The sequence below is a fragment of the Chroicocephalus ridibundus genome, chromosome 3, assembly GCF_963924245.1.
Source record: "Chroicocephalus ridibundus chromosome 3, bChrRid1.1, whole genome shotgun sequence".
Classification (NCBI taxonomy): Eukaryota; Metazoa; Chordata; class Aves; order Charadriiformes; family Laridae; genus Chroicocephalus; species Chroicocephalus ridibundus.
This window is the reverse complement of record NC_086286.1, coordinates 74,149,299-74,173,297: the sequence shown is the minus strand read 5'-3', so window position 1 is coordinate 74,173,297 and position 23,999 is coordinate 74,149,299. Positions and strand designations below refer to the sequence as shown.

The 23,999-nt window shown below is 41.9% G+C and overlaps 1 protein-coding gene across 4 annotated transcripts in view; it reads right to left on the bottom strand.

The window, feature by feature from the left end:
- The window catches only part of MCM9 (minichromosome maintenance 9 homologous recombination repair factor), a 50,043-nt gene extending 28,585 nt beyond the window's left edge, over positions 1-21,458 (bottom strand). For 2 of the 4 annotated variants that reach the window (XM_063329716.1, XM_063329718.1), the window contains exons 1-7: positions 20,705-21,458; positions 19,693-20,020; positions 15,263-15,579; positions 13,355-13,436; positions 12,222-12,422; positions 9,674-9,799; positions 8,309-8,428 (exon numbers count right to left, since the gene is read on the bottom strand). In XM_063329716.1, coding sequence (XP_063185786.1) covers positions 8,309-8,428; positions 9,674-9,799; positions 12,222-12,422; positions 13,355-13,436; positions 15,263-15,579; positions 19,693-20,011 — 1,165 coding nt within the window. In that variant the 5' untranslated portion in view covers positions 20,012-20,020; positions 20,705-21,458. Of the gene's footprint in view, positions 1-2,733; positions 4,997-8,308; positions 8,429-9,673; positions 9,800-12,221; positions 12,423-13,354; positions 13,437-15,262; positions 15,580-19,692; positions 20,219-20,704 lie in introns of those variants that run through there. The other 2 variants (XM_063329719.1, XM_063329717.1) reach the window with 2 other exon arrangements.
- Positions 21,459-23,999: the final 2,541 nt, after the last annotated feature.

The window sequence follows — 23,999 nt, the reverse complement described above, 5'->3', positions numbered from 1 at the left end:
CGTTTTCTCTCTACCCTTTAAGGCAATCTTATGCACCGGTATAAATCAAGATTCAAACCCTGTTGTGGCAGGCATGACATGTTCAAGAATACATTGCCTGCCCTGAAGCTCTTGCACTGAGACATCCCTGTTACCTGAGGCATCCTTGAAGTTAAAAAGAGCTAAGCAGTAAATTGTAAAGACTTAAGACATTATTATGACACTAACAATTGAGTTAGTCCTTCCAGTCCTCATCAGCCTTATACATTTACTGTGACTATAGGTGCATTTAAAATCATAACCTGTCATGTCAGATTACAAGAATATAGTTCTGCTAGTTACTAGTAATCACCCAAAAACTGAACTGTTGTAGGTTCCAGGCCCTTAAAAAAAGGTAAATTTCATGATGACTGACAGTACAGCTCTGAATAAAATTAGAACACTTTATCTTCTCTTTCTGCATTCTCTAGTAAGGATGAAGATGTCCCAAGCAGTTAGCATTTCTGTCTTTCCACATCATTAGTGAAATTGTCTTTATTTCTAACATGTATTTTTTAAATCAGAAAGGAAAGTACATGCACATGTTTGTTTCTTGTATGGAAACTCAACAGTACATGTGGTAGCTGAACAGATTAATGAAATCCATTAATATTTGGAACCGAGTTCTAATGTATGCTTTTGGAAAATCTCTGTAATTGTTTAAAATGATGACTGGCAATTTAAAAATATTAACACTCTAATATCTGTATGACTTAACACAAAGAACTGGTCCCCCAAACCAGCAGTTGCTTCACTTAAGGACTGAAATTCTGTGAACTTTTAAGAAAGATCTTTTGATTTTCAATTATATTGCAACTTTAAGGTCTACAGTGACATTTTGAGATTTTTCATGCACTATATTCTATTTATAAATCTATTTTAAGTTATCTCTTAAATGTAAGCATGGAAATAATGTAGTCATCTGCTGAGAGACTGGCAGGCTAATGAAGTCTGCCTTGAGCCAAGGCTACCACAGTGGTATCTCAAACACTTGTGCCTATTGAAGATTCAAATGAAAACATGATCAAGTACAAGCTGTAACCAGACTCCATCCATCAGTAGCATGAAGGCTTCTTAGAAGCATATGCCATAAAGAATGGAAGCGAACTGTATTACTGCTATTGCAGAATCAACTATAAAATAGTCAATGAAACTACATCACCCAGCAAACTGATTAATTTGGAGAAATCAGAAAGTGAAGATTTATTGTTCTGTTTAGGAGAAAAAAAAGTCAACTGTGCATGTGAACTTGGATGCAATAAACTTCAAGCTAGACCAGATGGCATGATGCTGCAGTACAATTTGGCACCACCTTACCTGATACACTAACACATCCTAGATATAGCTGACCCACCAATTACAGGAAAAAGAATAACCCTACTGTGCTTGATGGAAACTGGAGGAGAACAACCATACCTCATGAGAGCACCTCATGATCTTTGCAAGAGAAATGGTCTTTCTGTGGTTTTTGAGAGACTGGATGCCTCTCAGGTCTTCTACAACTTTGTCCATACACACTGTCTTTGGAATACCACATTTCCTGGCAAAATCACATTCCAGAGACATGGAATTTGAGAAGCCAAATTCCAGTACTCCAAAGGCTTCAGGTCTGATCATAAGGCAACATCACAGCAGAAACTTAGTGGTATTAAAGATGCAAAGCATATAAGGCATCTCTGTAAAGACTTGTCCCTGATTTCTGAAAGTTTTGAAACAGCAGGGCTATATGCATGACATAAAGACAGCTAGTGCAGACTGCACAGCATTACAATTTCAAGATCGAAGATGAATTCACCTTTCCACAAACCTCCACTTGCAGAGGCCACCAAGATGCAAGGGAATGCTACAGATTCTATTGACAGGACTGGTGATGCACCTCACTGTATATTTACCTCAGGTAGATAAGACTCAATTCCATTAGAAGATTGTCATAATGCTTATGAGAGGTTATTCATGTACCAAAGAAGTAAACGGATCAGACAAGGTAACATTAGGGATGAAAAACATGAGTGGTTTTCTTACGTCTAGCTTGAAAAATACTTGTCCCTTCATCTTACAGTTATTGTGATTTATTCATACATGACCTTCAGTCTGAATTACTATGACACTCTTAAGTTTGAAGCAGGCAAAAAGGCTCCAACTCTATCCTAATGGAGGCTGGTGAAATTTAACCTCTCCAGCGGCTCTACAAAGCTTCACTGAGAAAGCCAACCCTTGCTCCCAATCTTCAAGACTGTAACAACTCAGAACTTTGCTACAATAACCACAGTAGCTTAGTTTATAGCTCACCAGACAATCTGTGTTCTTGAGATGTGCGTGACAAAGTCACAATGACAAATGTAATGATCTGACAGTCCATTATTTTCCTTTGCAGGGCCTCAACTGCTGATTTTCTGGAAATCGGTCAGACTGGAGGCTAACCACTTGCAGCTGTACAAAGATTGTTCATTTCCATCTGAAAATGGTTGTAGGGAAGAAAAAGGGGAAAAAAAAAACAAAACCAAAACCAAATCACCTTGTGTACCACGTACACTCCTGGCAAATCCTCATTTACCAGAGACAGAAGAAGAGCAAAGTTAACTTATTCTTGTGGCTTCTGTCTGGGCAGTTGCAGGAGATCCTTCACATACTTAACTACCCTACCCCTTATCCATAGCACAGTGGTCTGCAAGCTTGCAGATTCTGTCGGTTTTTTTGAGAGCCACAGAAGTTTGGTCTGGAGATGGGAGGTTAATTATTCCTGTTGTTGCTTGCTGGAGGGCTCTGCTCAGTGCTAGCTGGGAAGATGCAACTGAAACTGACAACTACCTACAAAGGCTGTCAGCGTCGGGGGGGGCTATTCATGCTGGGCCTTTGCATTTGTATTTATGTTTCCAGTTAAAGTTCTGCTTCTTAAGAGCTGGTCTTGTCGTGTGTGATATGACAGCTGGGCTACAGAAGTCAGGTGGAGGCAGTTTTGCTTGATTTTTGGTCTAGGCAAAGAAGAATGTCTAAGGAAGAAGAGCCAGCTGGAGTCACTAGGGATGCTTTCTTAAAGGCAAACCACAGGTTTGTATCTGGAACTTAGAAAGCAAAGGCATTTTCAGGAGGGGTTGGAGGAAGGATATAGTTCAACATTTCCAACTTTTGGTAATGCTGGCGTGGAGGCATGGCTGGGTACTCACTGTCCATGGCACGAGGGATCTGCTTGGCCTCCCCACAGAGAAAAATCAGGAAGGAGGTGTGTGTGCTGCAAAAGGCTACACCAGATCTAAGAGACAAGAGCTACGTTTTAGCAGCAGTGCTAAGAACTGGCTGAAACTTCTGAAACTTTTCAGAAGCTCTTGGGTCTCCCTCCAAAATGATCATGAGATAAGGAGGCCTACCTTTCAACATAAAGGGGTCCTCCAGTTTGTCCTATCTCACTAGAAAGGTGTGGCAGACCTACAAACTGGGAAGAAGCAGGGGCTTTATGGTATGGTAAAGGGAATCCTGAAGATATATGATATCCATCCAAAAATCAACTGCTTGAAATGCCTGCCATTTCAACAGCAGGATGAAAGAGTCTGATGAAGGCCTGCCTGGATGTATTATGCCAGAAGTGCGCAAGACCTGAAACCTCCAGTCAACATGATGAAGATCTTGCTCCTGCAGTAGTTCCTGTCCATCCTAACTACGGGTCTTCAGATACAGATGTATGAACAGATCAAAATTTCTGAAGACAGGTACCTACTTGGCTAAATAATCTTTTGCATGCAAGTAGTCAAGTTCTGTCTCAGGACAAAGCCATCTTGGAGCAGCATTATTGAGAGGAAGTTAAAGGAATTTAAGGATCTGCAAGAGATGAGATGTTGTTACAGATGTGGCATATCTCTGATGAGGTTTGATCACAACTTCAAAATTCACTCCTTCAAGAAGCCTAGCAGACTTCCTACGGAGTTAAGGCCTCTTCAACTTGAGGCTCAACTGTTGAAGGCACAGCCAATGAAGTCATGCTTTCAGGAAAATATTTTCAAGGTACATGCTGATAGAAAATACTTGAAGTTCATGTCCAATCATGACTATTCAGGAAAACAATGAAGAATCCTGTGGTAGAAGTGAAGATCCGAGAAGAGTGGCCTAAAGGCTGCATCTCTGTTAATAACCTTATCAGGGCCAGGGTATAAATGAATCCACAGTGGAAAACTGTTCCTGGCACTCCCTTGGCCTGTATCAACTAGGGAATGCCCAGTGACAGTTTGGGGATCTACAAACTGGGAAAAATGTCTCCAGTTTGTGTTTTGTGTACCTCAGGATACTGTCACCATGTACTTTTTTCATAACCATAGCTGGATGGCTCACGTCAGCCACTTTGAACTGTTTTCTAATGGATCAGAAGAGAGACCTGAAGCCTGTTAGCACCCGAAGCCTCCCTAGCAGGGAGAGGCTTACTGTGGAAAAGAAAAATGGTTTCCCCTTGAGTTAGTTGCCTTCAATGAAAAGAAAAAAAACATAGTAGCAAACTGCTGTTGACATGACATGGACAATGCTAGACATTGCAAAATGTCAGCAAAAAGGCAGTACTCTCAAGGCTCTGTAGAGGCTCTAAGAGGAGAGGCCAGAAGGCTGCATTTCTTACAGCTCAGGAAGGCATATTGTACAGAACTGCAGAGCTGGAAAAACAGCTGACAGTCTCCCAGATTTTTAGACAAGCTGTTCTAAATACAGTTCACAAAATTCTTTAAGCAGTCCATCTGTGGAGGGACACAACACCAAACAAAACTTTGCAGAAATGTGAACAGCAAAACTTGCACCAGGAAGCAGCAGAATGAGTCTGGCCCAGATGTCCGTGTGCTCCAAACCCACGAGCAGCAGGCTTGTGTTGGTTCCTGTCCCTATGGAGTCAAACACACCACTCAATCGATTGCTGCAGATCTCAAGCTCCAGGGGAAAAGGAATTATTTTCTTACTGGTGATTATCTCATCCAATTATGCACAAGCAGCACTATGGATCTGGGGACTGCAAAACAGTTAGTTAAACTCAGTGGTAAGGTGGGAACGAACAGAAAGAATTTGTTAAACCTCACTAGGTCTTTTTTTTTTTTTCTGGAAACCTATGTATCAATTTATAAAAATTAAAGATACCTGAATGATTCCCTGTCATTCTCAGATGAGAAGCTAGGAGGAGGAGAATGAACCAGGCCTTTTACAAAAACTAAACACTATGTAGACAGACCCAGACAGTGCGACAGATGGTTCCCCTGTCTTTTTACAAATCAGAAAGTCCTATAGCGGACAAAGAACTTTTTGCCATGGAGTGGTTGAATGTGGGTTGGCCTTCTGGCTGCCAACTTTTATCAAAAAGATGTGGGAGGAACAAGCCCCAGTTCCTCATAAAAGTCATAAACTTGCAGAGAACTCTCAGCAGAAAATCTCTACTAAGTGTTCACAAAAAAGGCAACCTAATAAAACAAGTAAACACACAAATGCTATCTAAAGAGTGGACGTAAAGTTCTGGTTTTACCCACAACAGAGAATAAATTACCGTTTGTTTGTAAAGACTGCTTGCAGCAAGCAGTCAACTTGAGCCTGTCATTGAAATAAGAAAGATGAAGATCTTCCATACTGATTCACTACAATAAGTAAGCTGGGTGTTAGCCTCAGTCAAACTTTCTGAATCAGGCAGAACACATCTGATGAAGCACAGACTGTTTAAAAAGTGCTGTGGGAAGCAGGAACCTGACTGAAAGAGCAGAGGCCCAACAGCAAATCAAGCTGCAGAGCCAGGTCACTGTTTTCTGAAATTCTGCAAAGCAATTCCTTTTAGGTCTGGATGGGGTAACAGGATGCAGCGGGCGCATGACACTGCAGGGCCCCAGCGGGTCATAGTAGATCTCAAATCACATGATACCTAGGGTAGAGCAGGAAAGAAAGGGAATTTTGGCACAAGGCGATATAACATGGTGTCCTGGTACCAATAAATGCTTGTACAGAAAACCGGGGAAAACTGATATAAGACAAGACAGTTTTGGAAGCAGAACGCTAATTCTAAGGTTGATAAATAGCTCATGTCCTAAAACAGTACTGGATGGGTAAATGGTACAAGATGTGTTAATGCACAAGATCTTACCAAAGGTTGGTTAGATATCGGCAGTTTTCTCTAAAAGAGGAATCCAAATGTTAAGACAGCTTTTACCAGTTCTCCAGAGTTTACTCAATCTCAGGTGTGTCAAAAAGTGGGCAAGGTCACATTGAAATGCATGGCAAAATTTCACTCCAGGTCACTGTTAGTCCCCTAGCAAAATTTAAATTATCCAGCTGTAAGAGACAGACCGTAAATTCATTGACAAGGGGCAGAAGGCCCTCCAAGCCTTCAGTGGAATGCCTCAAACACCTGCAAGGAAATAAACAATGCAGGTCTGGCCTTCAAAGAACTGATAAAGCTAACACTTCTGGTGCCTGAAAGCGTGGGAGAACTGCCTTGTGAAGACAAGATAGTTCCACCACTTATGTGGTGAGCTTGCTAGTTCTCAAGGCCATTGTGTCTGATGAGTGACCTTTGCTTCATTATCTGTGACATGCATATGAAAGCACACACCCTGCATATGCTAATGAAGATTATAGAGATCATGCTAAACATGTATGACTATGGCACTCGTCTCTCCACCCAAATCATGCTACACATCACCTGGGAGAAGGGAGAAACCTGAGACAAGGCTGTCCTTGGCAAGGGGGGTGGACCATGCTAATTCAGCAAACATAAAAGGGAAAAATAAGAGCCCCTGAGAAGGGAACAAAGAAGAAGCAAAAGAAGAATATAGTGCCTGGGAAGATTCTTCCCAAGAAAGAAGACTGTACCTGGGAATATTTTTCCAAGAAAGAAGATTATGCCTGGGAAGATTCCCTGAAAAAGACACTGGAACTAGGACCGGTGATCTCTTTACAGTCTTTTTCTCTATCTTTTCCTTTCTCTATCCCTCAGTTTCTTTTTCTCTTAGAGTGGTTAAGTAACGACCTTAAGTACGACCTTAAGTACCGCTTGCCATAAATAGTCCTATGCCTGTTGTTAAGTAACACAATGCATACCTCACTATTTGCCATAATTTGTTATATACGTAACCAATTATCGTGGACTTGTTAAGACCTATGCTAAGCATTTTGGGAAGCTAATAAATGTTTCTATATGGACCTTGAGATTTATCTCACCTTAGTCCGCGCCGTTGGGAATTTATGAATCTGAAGTCACTTACCCCCCCTCTTTCCTGAGGGTGGGACGTGACACCAGCCTGTTCTCAGTTCTTAACACAGAACAAAATCTGGAGAAAAGGTTATGCTGAGCCAAAATGTTCTCTCTGGCTTCTCTCCAGACCTATTTGTCAACAGTTTGAATGGAAAACCAGAGGCATATCCGTTTCATAACAAGTTCCCTGTACACAAGAGTGTATACGTTTAACACCATGTTCCACTTCCACAGTTATGGAATACCCATAGCTATGTGTACATGTGTGTACTGGAACTGGGAAAGATTTATTCTGTTTCCCCATGTATAAATAATACTGTTTCCCAGACATAAAATGAAAAGTAGCACTATGTGAGAGTTACACAGGCTAGCTGAGACACTGGGGTTTGTCCCTAACTATTTTGTGATTTTGCGTGTACTAGTAATGTAGTTATTTGCTCAAATAAAGTCATTTGCAGAGGTAATCTGACCCTGCACAGTCCCCAGAAGAGTTTGTAAAGATACCTGGCATTCTGAGCCAGCTGGGACATACCTAAATATAACAACACCAACAAAAAGCAGCCCTCTTAAACCATCTTGAAACCATCTTTATGTGTCAGAAATAATTCCTCAGCATAGGGGTGAACTTCCAGAAAGTAAGCAGAATTCAGACTGGCACCCAGCCAGAACATATGAAAGAACAGAAGAGAGGACAGTAGCTGTTCAGGAGAAACCAAATGATGCTAGCCCATCACACAGTGTGAGCTCTGGAAGGATGTCAGATTTGTCATAGCTGGGAAGAACACTAAAAATACAGGTCCAGATCATCATCTGCTAGCAAAGAACTAAGAGGTGCCTCTGGATGAGGCACATAAGGTTCCCTGTTGGAAGCTCATCACATTGCTCCACTGATACAGAAGAAGGGGCAGGACTGCCCTTCTGCAGACAGTCATGTCAAGCCTCATATGCCTCCACAGCAGTTCTTTGCTTCAGCTGTGCTACTACAACAATATATGAACATACATGTTCATACATGTTCATATATGTAGAAGGCCTCTATATAAACATACTCCAGCAAAAGAAGTAAAGCATTACAGCTGAAGAAGCACATACCTGCACTTGTAGATCCGATTCCTGCAGTAAGCACAGACCGTGGCATAATCTTTACTGCATACTTGAGAAACTGAGATTTCCCCGTACCTGGGTCTCCAACCAACAAAAGATGTGATTCACCTTGGGGGAAAACATTGATGTAGGAGTAGACGGTTCATATACAGAGAAAGATATACACAAAATGCTCTGCATTAAATAATACTTATTATTCACCTCATGTTTAGTACTACATATACATTACAATATGTAATTCTGTTTAAGACTGCACTATTTGTTGGGTGGGATAAGTGTACTGTTTAATAAAAGCATCCAGTCGTATCGCTGCACCCAAACCAAATATTTCCAATGAAATATTTAAAAATATTACCAGGTATTTGACATATTTTGCATAAAGTGAGTTCTTACATTTTAGAATACTCATTTCTTAGACTCAACTCACCCTTGAACGTGATACCAGGGTTTAGTTATCATTACACTATTCACTTACTCAAATTATTGTGAAAAGGACTAATAAAATCAGCAGGTTGTTTTTCGGAACTAATCATGTTACACTGCCAATAGTTACACAATTTAGTAATATCGAAACAATGCAATTACGGAAGTAAATAATTTGACTACTACAATCTCACTGAAGTGCTCTAAAATCATTTCATTGTTTTCTACAAAACATTAATACAACTTCAAATATAAAGCCTATAACCTTATTTAGCTGCTGGAGCATTAAGAAAGTCCGGTATTTGTATATACACATATATTGTTTTAGAATTATTATGACCTACATAGATTATGACCTGCGTACCACCTGGCACATGGCGCATTTGCCATCTAATAACAACAGAAGGAGAATCAGCAGGCAGATAACTTACAGTAACAGAACTAAGTGAGATGTGCTGACAATCACAGATGGAAAAGTCTGGTATTAGGAAGTAAAACGGACCCTTTAATTTTTTCTTTCAATGTGCTATAGTGATCCACATTAAGGAAACATTAATATCCCGTCCTTTGATGCCAAATACTGCTAAGAATATTCTACCAGAAATCATTTCAAAACGTCACTTAAACAATAAAAAGTGAGTTTATGTTTTATCTAAACCAACTGCCTTGAATATTCTACCCAATGGAATCCTGAACACCTGCTTTTACCAGGTTTTATTTGCGAAAAATTAAAATAAAAAGAGTAAGTCTAGACACCCACTTTATTTGTCTGAGATTCTGGAATAATACCCAGCATTAATCAAAAACTGCTCTCACTCAAGAAAATGGGATCATTATGCTTCTGAAACCTTACTGGTTTGATTTTGTAGGGGAAAGGGATGTGGGAACAACTGTTGGAAAGGAGGTGATACTATTAGAAACAATACTAACCTCTGATTCGAGTTCCAGTAGCATCAGTCCTCTGTACACCACCAGCAAGCACCATGGCTACAGCCAACTTCACCAGGTACAATCCAAAAACTTGAGGACATAAGCTAGCCAAAATTTCATTCCTCCCTAAAACAGGAGCAAAAAATGGTACTCAGCACTGCCCTAAGAGTAAAATTTGGTTTCCTAAGTACACATAAAGTCTTCTGTACGCTGACAAATAATTGTCCTATGTCCACAACCCTATGTCCACTCACAAATAATTTCAGTCTGCTTCCTGAACAAGAGGAACAAAGCAGTCAGGAGAATTTTTTATTATTATTATTTTATTTTTTTAAATGGGACCCAAAGGAGTTGTTTGATCCAAACTTCCTTCATTATAAAGAAGTTAAGCCTTCCACGGTCACAAGCAGCAAAGCCAATCCTATCACAATTTAAGGAATGTAGTGTCTGGATATAATGAAAAAAGGCACTAACGAAATGCCAATCATGCAAATTACTTTATTTCACAGATAAAAGTGTAGGGGCTATGAAGAACAAAACTTAAAAGTTTCCAGACATCAAAACATCCCCTTGAAAACTGATGTGTTCTATATTTAAGAAAACTTCCAACGCTTGAAGTATTTTGCCTTTAACACGTGCACCCATAGCATGGATCATATTTGTCTTGAATCTCCTTCTCCTTTGACATTTCTGTGTCAAAGGCCCCTCTCCTCTTCCCTACCACAGTCTCTTTCCAGCAACAGAATACTTCGGTTCGCTATGACAATGTTGGCTTGGAAGGTGTGTAAACAGAATTAATTCTGTCCTTTGAGATTCTGACACTAATAGCACATAAGGGATCACAGGTTTAATGCCCTACGTTACTCCCGTTGTCAGGGAATAAAACAGACTGATCAATTTTGAGTTCTTAACTTCATGTTTTAAATTTAGATGCAAGTATGGCAAAATACGTAAGCACCTAATTGCTGACTCAAGGCATATGTGTTTCTTGTGGAGGCCTTCTGAGGGAATTAACGCATCTTTGTCCAAAAATTACATTTTAAAAACTTTGGTCAGCCATAGCATAACTCAAGATTTAACTCCGCAGTTGCCTCTGTTTGCCTTCAGAGTTATTTGCCTTGTCAGTGCTGAGCAGCTCAGCAGTTCTGCTTCTTCCTAGACAGTATCCAGAAAAAATAAAGTCACCTGCGTAAGTTCCCTCAGAGGCTGCCGTGGTAGACTTTCTCAGGACACAGCATAAGGAATTGACCAACATAAAATGCAGGAGTAACTACCATTATCTCTTGAAAAAACAGTAAATGTACATATATACTGTTGTGAAATGGCCTATACCTCAGACTCCTTAATCAAATTTGGTCTCTGCCCTCACCTGAGTGGATTCAGATTCAGACAAACGGCCTGAAACAGACGTCTTGGGCAGTCAGGGGCCTTCTAATTTCCACTCCAATTTTCTTGTAGCCACTTCGTATTAATTTATTTATTCTGAATGGGTAATATTGCATAAAACCACATTGCTCCCTGGAGGCTTCCAAAAATTGTCCTGAGAATGAAAGACTAAATAGGACCTTCAAAGAGGATCCTGAATTATTTTCTGAACAGTTCTAGCCACGGTAATAAGAAATGTTCTTGTTCCAAACAGCAGGAGGCTAGCAATTAAATTGCTTTCTGGGAAACGCAGTTCTGACGAATCTTTGCCCTTGACAAGATCTCCAATTTCTTATGTGAGAGCTCCAATTTTTAAGCTGATGTGGGCAACATTCCCACCTGCCTTTCCTCCTCTTTGTCTTTTAAGAGGAAAGACTAAGCTCTTTTCAGGGTTTTAAAAGACAGAGACTGAGACAGTTCAGTGACAGAGGTCCTAAAGAGTCCATTGAGCTTCCCCACGGTTCAGGAGGAGGCACTTAGATTATGGTGAGTTCCAGACACAACTCCTGCTAATTCCTACGTGGTTGACTGCAGACCATGGTAAGTTTAGGATCCAGCATACTAAACACTCTGGCTGTTCTGGAAGCCACTGTGAACTGGGAGACTCTCTACATATTTACAGGAGGCTCCACAGCAACTAAATAAAGGGTCTAGGCATCCAAGAGTTAGGTTAAAGGTGAAATGTGCTAAACTCTGTGGTAAAGATTCACAGCTTAATTTGGGATGCAGAGACAGTGAGTCAAATCCCTCACCCCAGAATCAAAGCTACGCTGACAAAAAGCAGATCTTGTCCACGCTATTTCCTCTAAGAAGTAAGCTTTTTCTTTCTTGATTATAAAACACTTGTCTTTTTTTCCCCTGAACTTATACTGTTTCTCATTTCTTGCTATTAAGCGTTCCACAAAACACTTGGCTAGAAAGCAGTATCTATCTTTGGTACTTTTTTTGCCCAGTAATATTAAAGTAAGAATTTCACATTCCTGTTCTGGAAAAAATATATTTTTGGAGGAATGGGTGGTAGGATACGATAATGGGGGAAAAATGTGTTCAGTCACTGTATTTTCACTCCCGATTTCATCTGTATCTGAACATGTGCTCTACTTAAAAGCTCTCAACTACTAACCTGCTAAGGGATCGTTCCTGTGCTTTTCCCAGAAGTCTTCAAATTCCTTGCGGACTTCTTCATCAATCACAACCCCTGCTAGCTGCTCATTGTTTACTTTAACGTAGTTGGCTTTCAAAACAAGCTCCAAGTCACAGCGTGCACTCTCATGGAAAGGTTTCCACCTCTGCATTACCACTCCATACACTGTGATGTCATCTCCTGGTGGTAACAACAAAAATTAGTAAAATAACATCTGATGTGAGATACGCAGATGTGTCAGCTGTAATGCATAATAACGCAATTGAGATCCTGTGTTACAGTTAATAAGATTAAAAAAACCCAACAACAAAAAGCAAACCTCCCTGAGTCTACAACAAACATTAGGTAGGTTGCTTATGTCTGGGATAGGAAGTTGCTATGTCTTTCTATTTCTGTTTAAGGTAGGTGAATCCTTAAAAGTATACCTCTGCTTGTTTCCTCTTTTAGAAAAGAGGAATTCATGGTAAACTGCAGAAGCTCTTCTTTCAATTAGATTTACTATACAAAACATTTAGTCAAAAATTATTTCACTTCTGGTAACTTTTGTGATGAATTCCAGAATCACTCGTTAACATTCTGGCCACAGTGTTCTTCTGAGAAAGTACAATCAGAAATTGATTTCTTGTGGGGATGTGCCTGTCTGAGAATTTTTAGTCCATTCTTCATACATCCTCCTGCCAATTAGCTTCCTTTTTGATTGCCAAGTACCTTTTTCCACCTGCAGCACTCCTCAGATAGGAGGTCAAGTTACCAAGCTCTCCTAACCTACAGAGGACCACCACATGCTGTGTGATGGTGTGGACCGATTTCCTCAAGAGGTTTGGTGTTCCCACGCTAACAAGATTTAATATACTTTCTGTACGTCACGACACATTACTTATTGAAACTGATGTGTCAAACAGTCAAGATGCAACATGGGGATGTATGGCATTTTCTAGAAGAGTCTTCAACTGCCACGCTAACATCCAAGCTGAAACAGCAAACGTGACAGAGGAACATATCTCATTCAACAAGCCCTCAGCGCTGACAGACAACTTGGCAAAGATTAATCTCAAATGGAAAAATAAAAATGCTTGTGGTACAAACAGATGCAATACACACTGTGTCCTCACCAGACTTGCAACTGTCCACTAAGTCATCTTCCAGAACGACCACCATGCAACGAGGGATGCTTCCAACAGACAGTCTTTGAACCTAGAAGACAGGAAGGAAAAGCACTTCTTAAGAACAGCACCTTGCAAAAGCCATTTATAGCTGTTCTGGCTCAGAGGACCTACATTCCTTTCCTGGAACTGAGATCAGCCCTTGCTTTTTCTCAGAAAACTTACACAGTAAACACGTCACTGCTGCCATGAACTTAATAATAGAAGTTTAATGCTGACATTAGTGGAAAAGGGATTGGGTATTAAATTAGCTGAAGGTGCTCAATCCTGGGAGGTGCTGTGTGATTCCAGTATCTTGCTGAAGCTCACTAAAAGTGGTCATTTGAAAGAGCTGATTTTTTTAAAAATCATTTGAGATATTTTTAGCTACTTCTTCAATACGCAAAGTTTACTGTGGGTACCGAAGCACATCCATGGGTTAGATAACCCTTCACTGAAGCATATACTGAAAGATTATTCTCTATATTTTTCTGGTATTTAACCATAATCTGTCAGATTGTGACACCTAGGTGGCAAGGATTAAATCAACAGCAGGAAAAAACCAAATTGCATACAACCAGCCAAATGTATATTGACAAATGAGCCAGTAACTCCTGTAATTCTTCTTCTTTTCTCCAGGGCAAAGTCCATGCAGTCTTGTCACGGTCTATTTCCAACCAGCAATCTTTCCATTTACACTTAAAGCTTGCAATGGTTTTTAGAATATCCACTGAACAAGAATAACAATCAGAAGTACCTTTTCATTCTGCAGCACAGGTCATACATGCTACAGTTCTACATTTATTCACTCTCTAGTGCCCAGCAAGGTTAATTCACTCTTGTGTATCATCGGAATGGCCACAGGCAGTTCACATCACTGTCAGTACTGGTGGCACGTACACGGTTACTTGCAGAGCTCAGTAGGAAACACGAGTGAAATTCATTCCTGGTTTAACTTTACTGTGTTTAATAATCCCATGCTGCTGAAAATCCTTCCCATCACAGAGATCTGTGTGTCACACAGTCCAACAAAAAATATGTTGTAGAAACCTTATGTCAGAAACAATCATAATATAAACACATAGCATAGGGCTTATTTCCTAGAAATAGTTTTATTCCCTTACTTTTTTGCTATTCTGAACTTTAAAGAGCTTCATTTCTAATTTCATACATTTCTGTTTTCATACATCTTTCATGTAGATTGGCACCACTATCCTCTTAATTTATAAAATCAAAACCCTGAAACAACTGAAGAGATCTTAGAAAAGATTTATGAAAAAGACACCGAACATATAAATAAACACAGAAACGTTGTCTGCAATACACCCTACTTATTCTCAATTTTCATACAGCGTACAGTTTTGTCTTAGTTATGCGCAACTGTAAAAAGAGGCTCGATAGTTTCTTATTCCTCCAGCTTAGCTGTACTTCCACCCAGGACTACCTTCAGAAAAACAAACGCAAACACTGTGAGGAGCACGTATTCAATAATTGTTGAATTCAATATTGGCTGAAAGGAAAAGATATTTGCAGACACCATGTATTGACCATACCGCACTGCTACAGCTGGCCTTGGCCACCACTGGGATAGCTTTAGACCTTACAGACACAATGCAAAGGATTCAGCATGAAAATTTAACCTATGCACTGATCCCAGGTGTTTTGTATGATCTGGAATGGAGTTACCTAATAACGGAAGTCTAATCAACAACTTAATTCTGATGTAAGCACAAACAGTTTCTCTAAAATTAGCAGAGTTACTTTATTCCAGCAGGAAATTAAGCATCCAATTGCCTTCTTTAGTAAATTAATCCTTTTTGTACTTGAGACATCTATACCTTAATACCCTCCCCTTTTTCTCCATCTTTTTTTTTTTACCTGTTCCTGAATTTTGATTTCTTGATAGTCTCTGCAGGAGGTAGGAGAAGAGGTTGTTCCAGAAAGACACGTGAACTTGGTTGAGTTGCAGCCTTCTTCATTAAGACAGGCTGATGGACGACAGAATGCGTAGTACTGTTCAAAGTCAGCCTTGACGACAAACACATGCTTGCACTTATTGCAGATATAACTCCTTTCAAACTCCAAAACCTTCACCAAACTGGTACGTATGACGGTCCCAGTAACAGACAAAAAGTGACCTACATCCCTGGCTTTAGGAATGTGCTCTCGAGTCAGCTCTGGGCAAACAGGCAAACCTGTTCAACAAAAATATGTGCAGCATAAGGCTATGCATATGAAACATGGACTTACAACGCAGTTAAACAGAAAGATGAGAAAAAATGCCAGACATATTAACAGTAGCCATTGTTACTACTTTTTCATAAATGTGATTCAACAACTCATCTGTTGTAGCATAAATCTGATTCACTGGCCTGAGATAGTGAAAAACATCAGATGCTGAGCACTAACACAAAATGTTGCCGTTTCGTTCTCCTGCTCTTGCCAAGGGCTGAATAGTCATGAGCAGTTTCCATTCATGAAATAGCTCCCGATGTTCTCAGACCTATTTATTAATTTAAACTATCTTTTGTCAAATGCCGTTTATTTCCCAATTGGTTTGTCTGATTTACAAGATTTTAGTTATGCTACTTAATTGTGGTTCAACGTTATTCCCACATTTAAACAAGGGCAACTCTTGATCTTGTGTGACGAATTAAATGTCAAGATCTTGTATCAAGTCTAAGCAAATTTAAAATTCATAGTCTGTGAGCATTTGACCTTAAACCCACATTGCATTCCAGTAAACCTCAAGCACAAAGAAGATGGCATAAAAAGAATACAAAGGGTTTATGAACACAAGCAAAGCAAATTCACTTGCACATTCAAATGAATAGCGATAGAACATTCTCGTGGCACTAGCTCTCCTTTAATTCCACACCAACAGCCAGCTCTCTGGTGTACTGATCCCACTCCAGCATTCACCTGTGAGGCCATCACTTAGCACCACAGCAGCTGAAATCCTCAGGAAGATTAATCTACTTCAACAGCATACAAAGTCCTTATAAAAATAAATGGTCTCTGAAATGCACATCTGAGGATAGCATCAAAATATTGCCTCTTCAGAAGTTAGTATATGAAGTACAAGATACTAATAATTATCAACTTAAAAAGAAATTACTTGGTCTTAAAATAATTTCTTAGCTTTACTTCCAAAACAGAGCTATGAAAGAGAGATGTAAAATAATAAATCTGCTGGAAAATGATATTTCTAAGGGGATCAAAACTATTTGTGCATTTAGGACAAATCTTCTTAGTAGCTTTGGCTGCTAAAAAAAAGACATCATATATTTATTTCAGTGTTTTCAAAACCAAATGCTTTATTTCAGACATGCCGAAACATTCTGTTTTGACGCTTTTAAGCAAAGTGTTTGACCTTTTGCTTTTGTTTAAAGAAAACATTTTAAAATATTAAGCTAATTTTAAAAGGTAAAAGAATAAAGTAAAAAAAAAAAGTAGAAAGGAATTAAATAAACTGGAAAAGAAATAGAGTATTATGTAGAACTACAAACAATTTTTTCTGTCTGACTGTAACAAAGCTATTTATATATTCTACCAAACCTGTTGAAAATTCTTTTTCTCTCACAGGTTTTCACGTCTATTCAGTTCAGGCAAAAAAAAAAAAAAAAAGATAAAATTCATTATTTTTCCTACAGTTTTGGCATCTTTTTTTCCCCGGTTCAGTATTGGTGCAGCTCAACCTTTGCAAAATTCAACACATCTAGACACTAGAGAGAGCTGCAGCACTGTTGTCAGGATACATGATATCATTTCTGTGAATACTGAAGAGACAAGGCTCTGGACAGGAAAAAAAAGAGCCTACATTCTGATCATATTAGACTGCTTGACAAACTCTTTATCTGAGTATGTGCCTCCTTGAATCAGCTTTACTATATCAGTAATAATGTGTAAAACTGAACTATTAGAAGCAGCTTGGCCACCAGTAACAGACACAACGGTGCTTAGGTTAACGGTCACTAAGGAAAAATCTTTTAATGGATTTGTAGGAAATGGAGAAGTTACACAACCAAATTCCTACAATGTTAAAATTCAGATAAAGAACTTCATCTTTTACTTTCTTCAGTGAAGCCAGGGTAATCATCCATTATTAATCACTGCATGTTCACACTCCTCGAGTCCTTCTTTGAACTCGTAGATGCCCTGTCCATATTGGTATGAGCATGCTAAGATTGCATTCTTACATCTAGCATAAGCGGAAACACTTTTCCTCACTTCAGGCCCAAGCCTGACACACAGATCCCCTCAGCCCCACTCCAGGTAGGTGTTTGCTGCTCACACCAAGAAGAGTGCAACACCTTCTCATTCCCGTTTGACTTCGGAATGGGAAGCAGCACCCCAAGACAAGAATCCTGAAGGTAATCAGAACACAGCATCCACTTAAAAGGCAACAGTATCATGGGAAAATTTGGGCAGAAAAAAGTCTACAGATCATTTAGCTTATTGCTTTTGTTTCTTCAGCAGCCAGCCTTTTGATGATACAGAACACAAACCAAACTACATGGACAGCTGTTCTTTTGATCCAGCTGCACCACACGAGGGTAACAACCCCCTGCTCTTCATCAGTTTCCCTCCTGTTTAGTGATGGAGTAATTTGTGAGCCTGACAACTAACTTTTTCCATCAATGCTCAGTCAGGCTTGCTTTTATCAGTTATTAAAACTACTTGATCAAACGCGGCTAATTTTGCCTCAGTTTGGTTAGGGAATATTCAGACAAAACATCACAGTGAGAGGAATAGTCAACTCCAGCAACAGGCTGATAAAAGGAGCAGGAATGCTTAAAGACACCGCTTTAAGCAATCATTTGCCCCTTGCGGTGATCATTTGCCCTTTGCTTTACTCCTTCTAATACTTCCTGGTAGCTTATACAATAATACTTGGGGTAAAAATAATTCTGTTTCATGCTGAAGCCCTGAATGATGCAAATGCACCCTAGAACACTAGGGGGAAAGTTTTAATTCACTCCAGCTTTTATAGGTAGAGGGAAATGCCTGACGTTTCAAATTTTAGTACAACACAAAGGACATCCTTTTACACCACACACTCAGCAGTTGTAAACAAGCTCCATAACACCTAAATAGGTAGAAAGCCTTCCCACCCACCCGCAAAACCTTGAGAAAATAGCATTATGAGAGCCATAGGCTAATTATATTTCTGATGTATGTGCTTTAATTACAATATTTTTAATTGAACTTACTGGGACAAAAGACAGGTCTATTTAACAAATGTGATTCATCCAAATTCAAGCTGTGAAAAGACTGAATGATCATAAACCACTCCAACACAGGGCAGGGGAGGGAAACACAGGTCTCCAGCCCTCGGCTTTGCAGACTAGACAGCTCCAAGTAGTTACCATCAGCAATGACCAGAAGGGACTGTGCCACTGCTGACCCAGTTCCCCACATCAGGCAAAATAGGCATTTTAACCCCAGAACCTGCACTCCACGCTTACCACACCTCAAAACTACTAAAAGTTTCCTAATAATAGTGAATAATGGCATAACAACTTGTAGGGAAAAAGAGGACAAAACCCTCTATTAACGATCATGCCTTCCAACAGTTCATTCTAATTTTATAACAAGTAATTTTATAACAATTAGTTAAGCATAAAACTTATCAATTTCAGATTAAACTGTTAGAAGACAACTCAAAATTTAGACTTTGCCTGTTCTGGAAAATGTGGGTGGAGCCAACAGAGAGCACGTGCCAACTGACACAGTAAGGAAGTCAACCTGCAAGAAAATCTACAAACTACCTATCTTCCCCTAGAACTTTTTTCTTTAGACCTTCATTTCTTTAGACCTTTTTCAGACCTTTTCTTTAGGCCTTTTTTTCTTTAGACGTTCTGGCCAACAAGAGAAATAACATGAGACTGGCCACAGATTTGAGGAGTCTTTTAGCCACGGAAAGGCATTGTCATTAAGTCCTGACTCAGCAACAAACATGAACCAATTTTCTGCACAATATGCTGTTAATTTCAGAGTTTAGTTTGTTAGAAGGGGCTTACCTAAAAAGTAAAATTACTGAACAGAAAATTGGTTCTGTTTTACCCCAAACCAGGACATTACACCATCAGGGATGGCTACAGCTTTTTTGCGGGTTGGTCTACGCAACGCCATGTGTTCGCATGTGTTCTTTTGGTAATGGCAGGAGTTCAACTTGCCATTTGGAAATGGCAGGAGTTCAACTTGCTCCTTCCCTTGACCCCACAATAGTTTGTTACACAACCAGGGAATTGGGCAGTGCTGACGGGGAGATGCGCCTGGGGCGCCTCACTGCCCCTCCAACTCACCCGACACCCTGGCATGCAGGTTCTGCTTCACGCTGAGCTGTGGCGGGTCGGCGGTGGTGGTGGCGGCCTGCAGCGCTGCCAGGGCAGCCCGGCGCAGCGCGCTGTCGAAAATGGGCAGGACCTCGCTGGGGAAGGCGTTGAAATACTCCCCGATCTCCATGTTGGCCTCAAAGAGCGTCAAGGCGTCGACAACGATGGGGTAGTGCGCTTCCTCGTCCGCCTCCCTCAGGATGCCCAGGATGTCGTCTCTGTGGTGCTCCAGCAGGTAAGACTCGAAGACCTGCCCGATCAGATTCACCTGGTCCGCACTCAGCACCATGTTGCCCCTCTGCGGGCGAGGGAAAGCAGTTACAAAGCCGGGCTTTTCGGTAAGGCCGCTCAGAAAACTTCACTTTTCACTCAGAAAAGCCTATCGCGGGGCGGGGGGAGGAGTTTGGAGGCGGCTGCCGCAGCTAAGGAGCGCGGGAGACCGCACCGCGTTTACAACACACCCCAACCCGCCGCCCCTCACAGAGGGCTCCCGCCAACCAACCGCCCCGCCCCGGCCAGCCAATCAGCGCCGCTCCACCCCCCGTCAATCACCCCCGTCCCGCCTCCCGTCAGTCAGTCAGCCTGGCCGTCAGTCACACCGCGCTCCCGCCCGCCGGCGGGGCTCCTCTCCCCGGTGACAGAAAGCGAAGCCGCCCGCTCGGTGGGGGATGAGGGGAGGCGGCAGCCGCTCGTCCGGCCCTGCCCCGGGCGCGGGGCTCTGGGCAGCGCGGAGCCAGGCCTCCCGCCCCGGCCGCCGCCAGCGCGGCAAGTTTTGAACGCGGCGAGGCGGGCGTAGGCCAGGCCGGGCCGGCAACGCCGCCTGCCCGCAGAGCGCAGCCCTGGGCACCTCCCGTCCCGCTTCGCTCTGCGGGCGGCGGGTGCGCTCCCGGCGGCCGCGCCGGAGCCTGTGTGTGGGGCCGCCCCCCAACCCGCCGGGCGGAGGCGGGCAGCGCTGCGCGGCCGCCCCGCTCCCCCTCGGTACCTGCAGCGCGGGCCGTCGCCGTCCCGCCCCTCCGTCCGGGCTCCCGCCGCCGCAGCTCCCTCACCCGGCAGGAGAAGCGACTCCGTCCCCGCCCCCTCTGCGCCGCTCCACGCCCGGGCCCGGCTGAGCCTCTGCGATCGCCGTGGCGGAACGCGCCGGTTCCGCGGGGCCGCCGCTGCCGCGGGAGGGCCGGTCCCCCCGGGCGCGGGTGAGGGGCGGCGGGCCCGGCGGCCTGCGGGGACAGGAGGGCGCTCCGTGGGTACGGGGGGGTGTCCCAGCTGCGCTGCCTCCCCCGAACAAAAGGTACAGCGAGGGATTCTTTTAGTAACGGCGTGCCCGGTCCCGTTTGCCTAAATGTCGCTGTCCCTCCGTTACAAAGGGACGCTGCTCCCGTGTACCCCCCGGGGGTGCAGTAATTCGGGGGGAAGGAGCGGTGCTGTGCAGCAGGCTGGCCCCAGGGTAGCTGAACTTCGTATTTGCTATTTGCTGCTGCTTCCTGCAACCCCAGCCCCGCACCGCCCCCCCTGCCCCGGTTTACAAATCCCACGTAGTCTAAATTTGACTTTTTTTACAGCGAGGTGCCCAACAAACCAGTCAATTCCCTCTTCTTCATTGCGAAGTCTGAGGAGTTGGGGGGATTTTATTTTTAATATAGCCAGAAAATGGAGTTTGCTGGAGGCTCTAAGGCTTTTGCCTAGATTTTACATTGTGTTGTTTTTAATAGTTTCATATCTGTATGTTCTTTGAGTGTATACTACAACCCAGTGATGTGCTTTAACTATTTGAAATATTTTGTCTTTTAAATAGTTAATTCTATTTCAAAATTGAGTTCCAGGTATAAGGAGTGAAACTGGATCCCAGTTCCTCCAGCAGTATGCCTGTTTCTTTGCTTTTCAGCTACTTTGTAGCATATGTGCTCTTCCAACAAGTGCTTTGCCTGAGTTCTGTCCCCATTGATTTCGGTGTAAGTAGACTGTCTTCTGAATTACTACATGTATTTTTCTCAGTACCTCTGCTAATGTATTTGAGTATCTTTGTCATATATCCATTCAAGTCTTGTGATAACACAGAGAATTACTTAATGCCCCCTTAACTTCAAAGTGTTTGAAGGATCTTAAAACTTCATTATTGAGCTACTCACTCCTAGGACCTCCCATTGTCGGCTTGTATTAATGATGAATTATAGATATGCAATCAAAACAAAAATCACTGCCCATGTAAGATCTTAACCAAAAAGCATACCATACTATCACCAAAGTATCAGAACTGTGCCAATAGTTCTATAATAAAAAGATATCAGAAGAAATGTACAAAACTCGTACTTCGATACGAATTTTTAGAGTTGGAGGGGAAAATCAACATATTTCAAACAAAAAATATCCTTTAGATCCCTTATTTTCAAGTTTTGATATATGGCTTCAATATGTAAAGTAACTCTCTTACCTGCCTTAATTAAACTAAAATAATTACTTTGAATGTCTAACGTGTTTTTTCTCCCAATCATATTTAAATCTGTGATGTTAATGAATAAGAAAGCTACAGTCGTTACTTCATCCCTGTTGACTATATTGAATATCTTGCCATTCGTGAGTTGATCTGAGGAACGTTTGGCCAGCAGAGAAAGGAAGGGTCTTGGAATCTTTGGGCAAAAGCTTCTCGGGTGGAACTTCAGGTGCTTTAAATCACAAATAACATTTCTCTGAATTGCTACTCCATAAGCTAGTGGAAGAGGATTCCTGCATATGACTCCTGTCTGGTAAATCAGTGGATAGAACTTCAGCTATCTGTGCTGCGTTGTTTGTAAATACAAACTTCTTCAGAGTATTTGTAGATATTGCCTAAATCCTCACCTGAAGGAGACGCTGTTTACAACAAAAGTCTAAGGCTGCTTCAGGGAGGTATAAACAGGAAAAGTTTTAACTGTTAGATATGGCTGTAGAAGCAGAAAAACATTTTGCGTTATAAAATGGTCTTATTCTAACTAATTGAATGGATATGTCTGCAAAAGCACTGCTGAGACCTGCACCCAATGTATAAATTGATCACTGTGAAAATTCAAAGCCATTTCTGGTCAAGATTATTCTGGGTGGAGTGTCAAGCAAGCCTCGTCTCTACAGTATGCTTTCAGTGTCAGCTTTACTCAGTTTATGGTGCTGTCTTGCAAGGTACCAAAACCAGGCTGCTTTTTTCTCGTGATGAGACTCGTCTGTTTCTGCACGTTTGTTAGACAGATCAGCACAGTTACCTGGCTTCTGGTATGGCAGAGCTGCAGTTTTTGTGATTTCCCGGAGGTGTCCGTCTGTGCTTCCTCAGACTCGGTGTTTTGTAGCCTAATCAACTAGAGCAACAGGATGAAACAGAATTCAGCAGCCTGCAACTGGAGCAGCTAATTACAACTACAGAGCAAATAACGGATATTGGTGTGTGTTGTGCTTTAACCCCACGCAGCCGCTCGCTCACTCCCCTTGGTTGGGATGGGGAGAGAAGAGTAAAAGGGAGGAAAAACTCATGGGTTGAGATAAAGACAGTTTAATAGGTAAAGCAACAGCTGCACACACAAGCAAAGCAAAACAAGGAATTAATTCACTGCTTCCCATTGGCAGGTGGGTGTTCAGCCATCGCTGGGAAAGCAGGGCTCCATCACGTGTAACGGTTACTTGGGAAGACAAAACACCATCACTCCGAACATCCCCCACTTCCTCCTTCTTCCCCCAGCTTTATGCACTGAGCATGACGTCTTATGGTATGGAATATCCCTTTGGCCAGTTGGGGTCAGCTCTCCCGGCTGTGTCCCCTCCCAACTTGTGCACCCCCAGCCTACTCGCTGGCGGGGCGGTGTGAGGAACGGAAGAGGCCTTGTCTCTGCGTAAGCACTGCTCAGCAGTAACTGACACAGCCCTGAAACATCAGCACTGTCTCCAGCACAAATCCAAAACCTATCCCCATAGTAGCTACTCTGAAAAAAATTAACTCTGTCCCAGCCAAACCCAGCACGCTGTGTAAAGGCTGCGGTTAGGTAGTGCTTCTTACAAGAAAAAAAGAAAAAAGTGTATTTATCATTTTATTATTATCTAATAATAACTAGTAATGGTTATGCGCTTAGCTGAGTAATGAAGAAATGTTTACTCAACAAAAAAAAATACATTATGCCCTTTTGGAAATCCATGATGTAGCCCCTTTCGAAAGCATGGTGCAAAATAGGACAAGAAAAAGTAATTATCTCAAACGAGCGGATGGAGACAGTGCTGGTAGTTACCAGCCTGAAAAGCTCTCTTGTCCTGGGCTCAGAACGCTT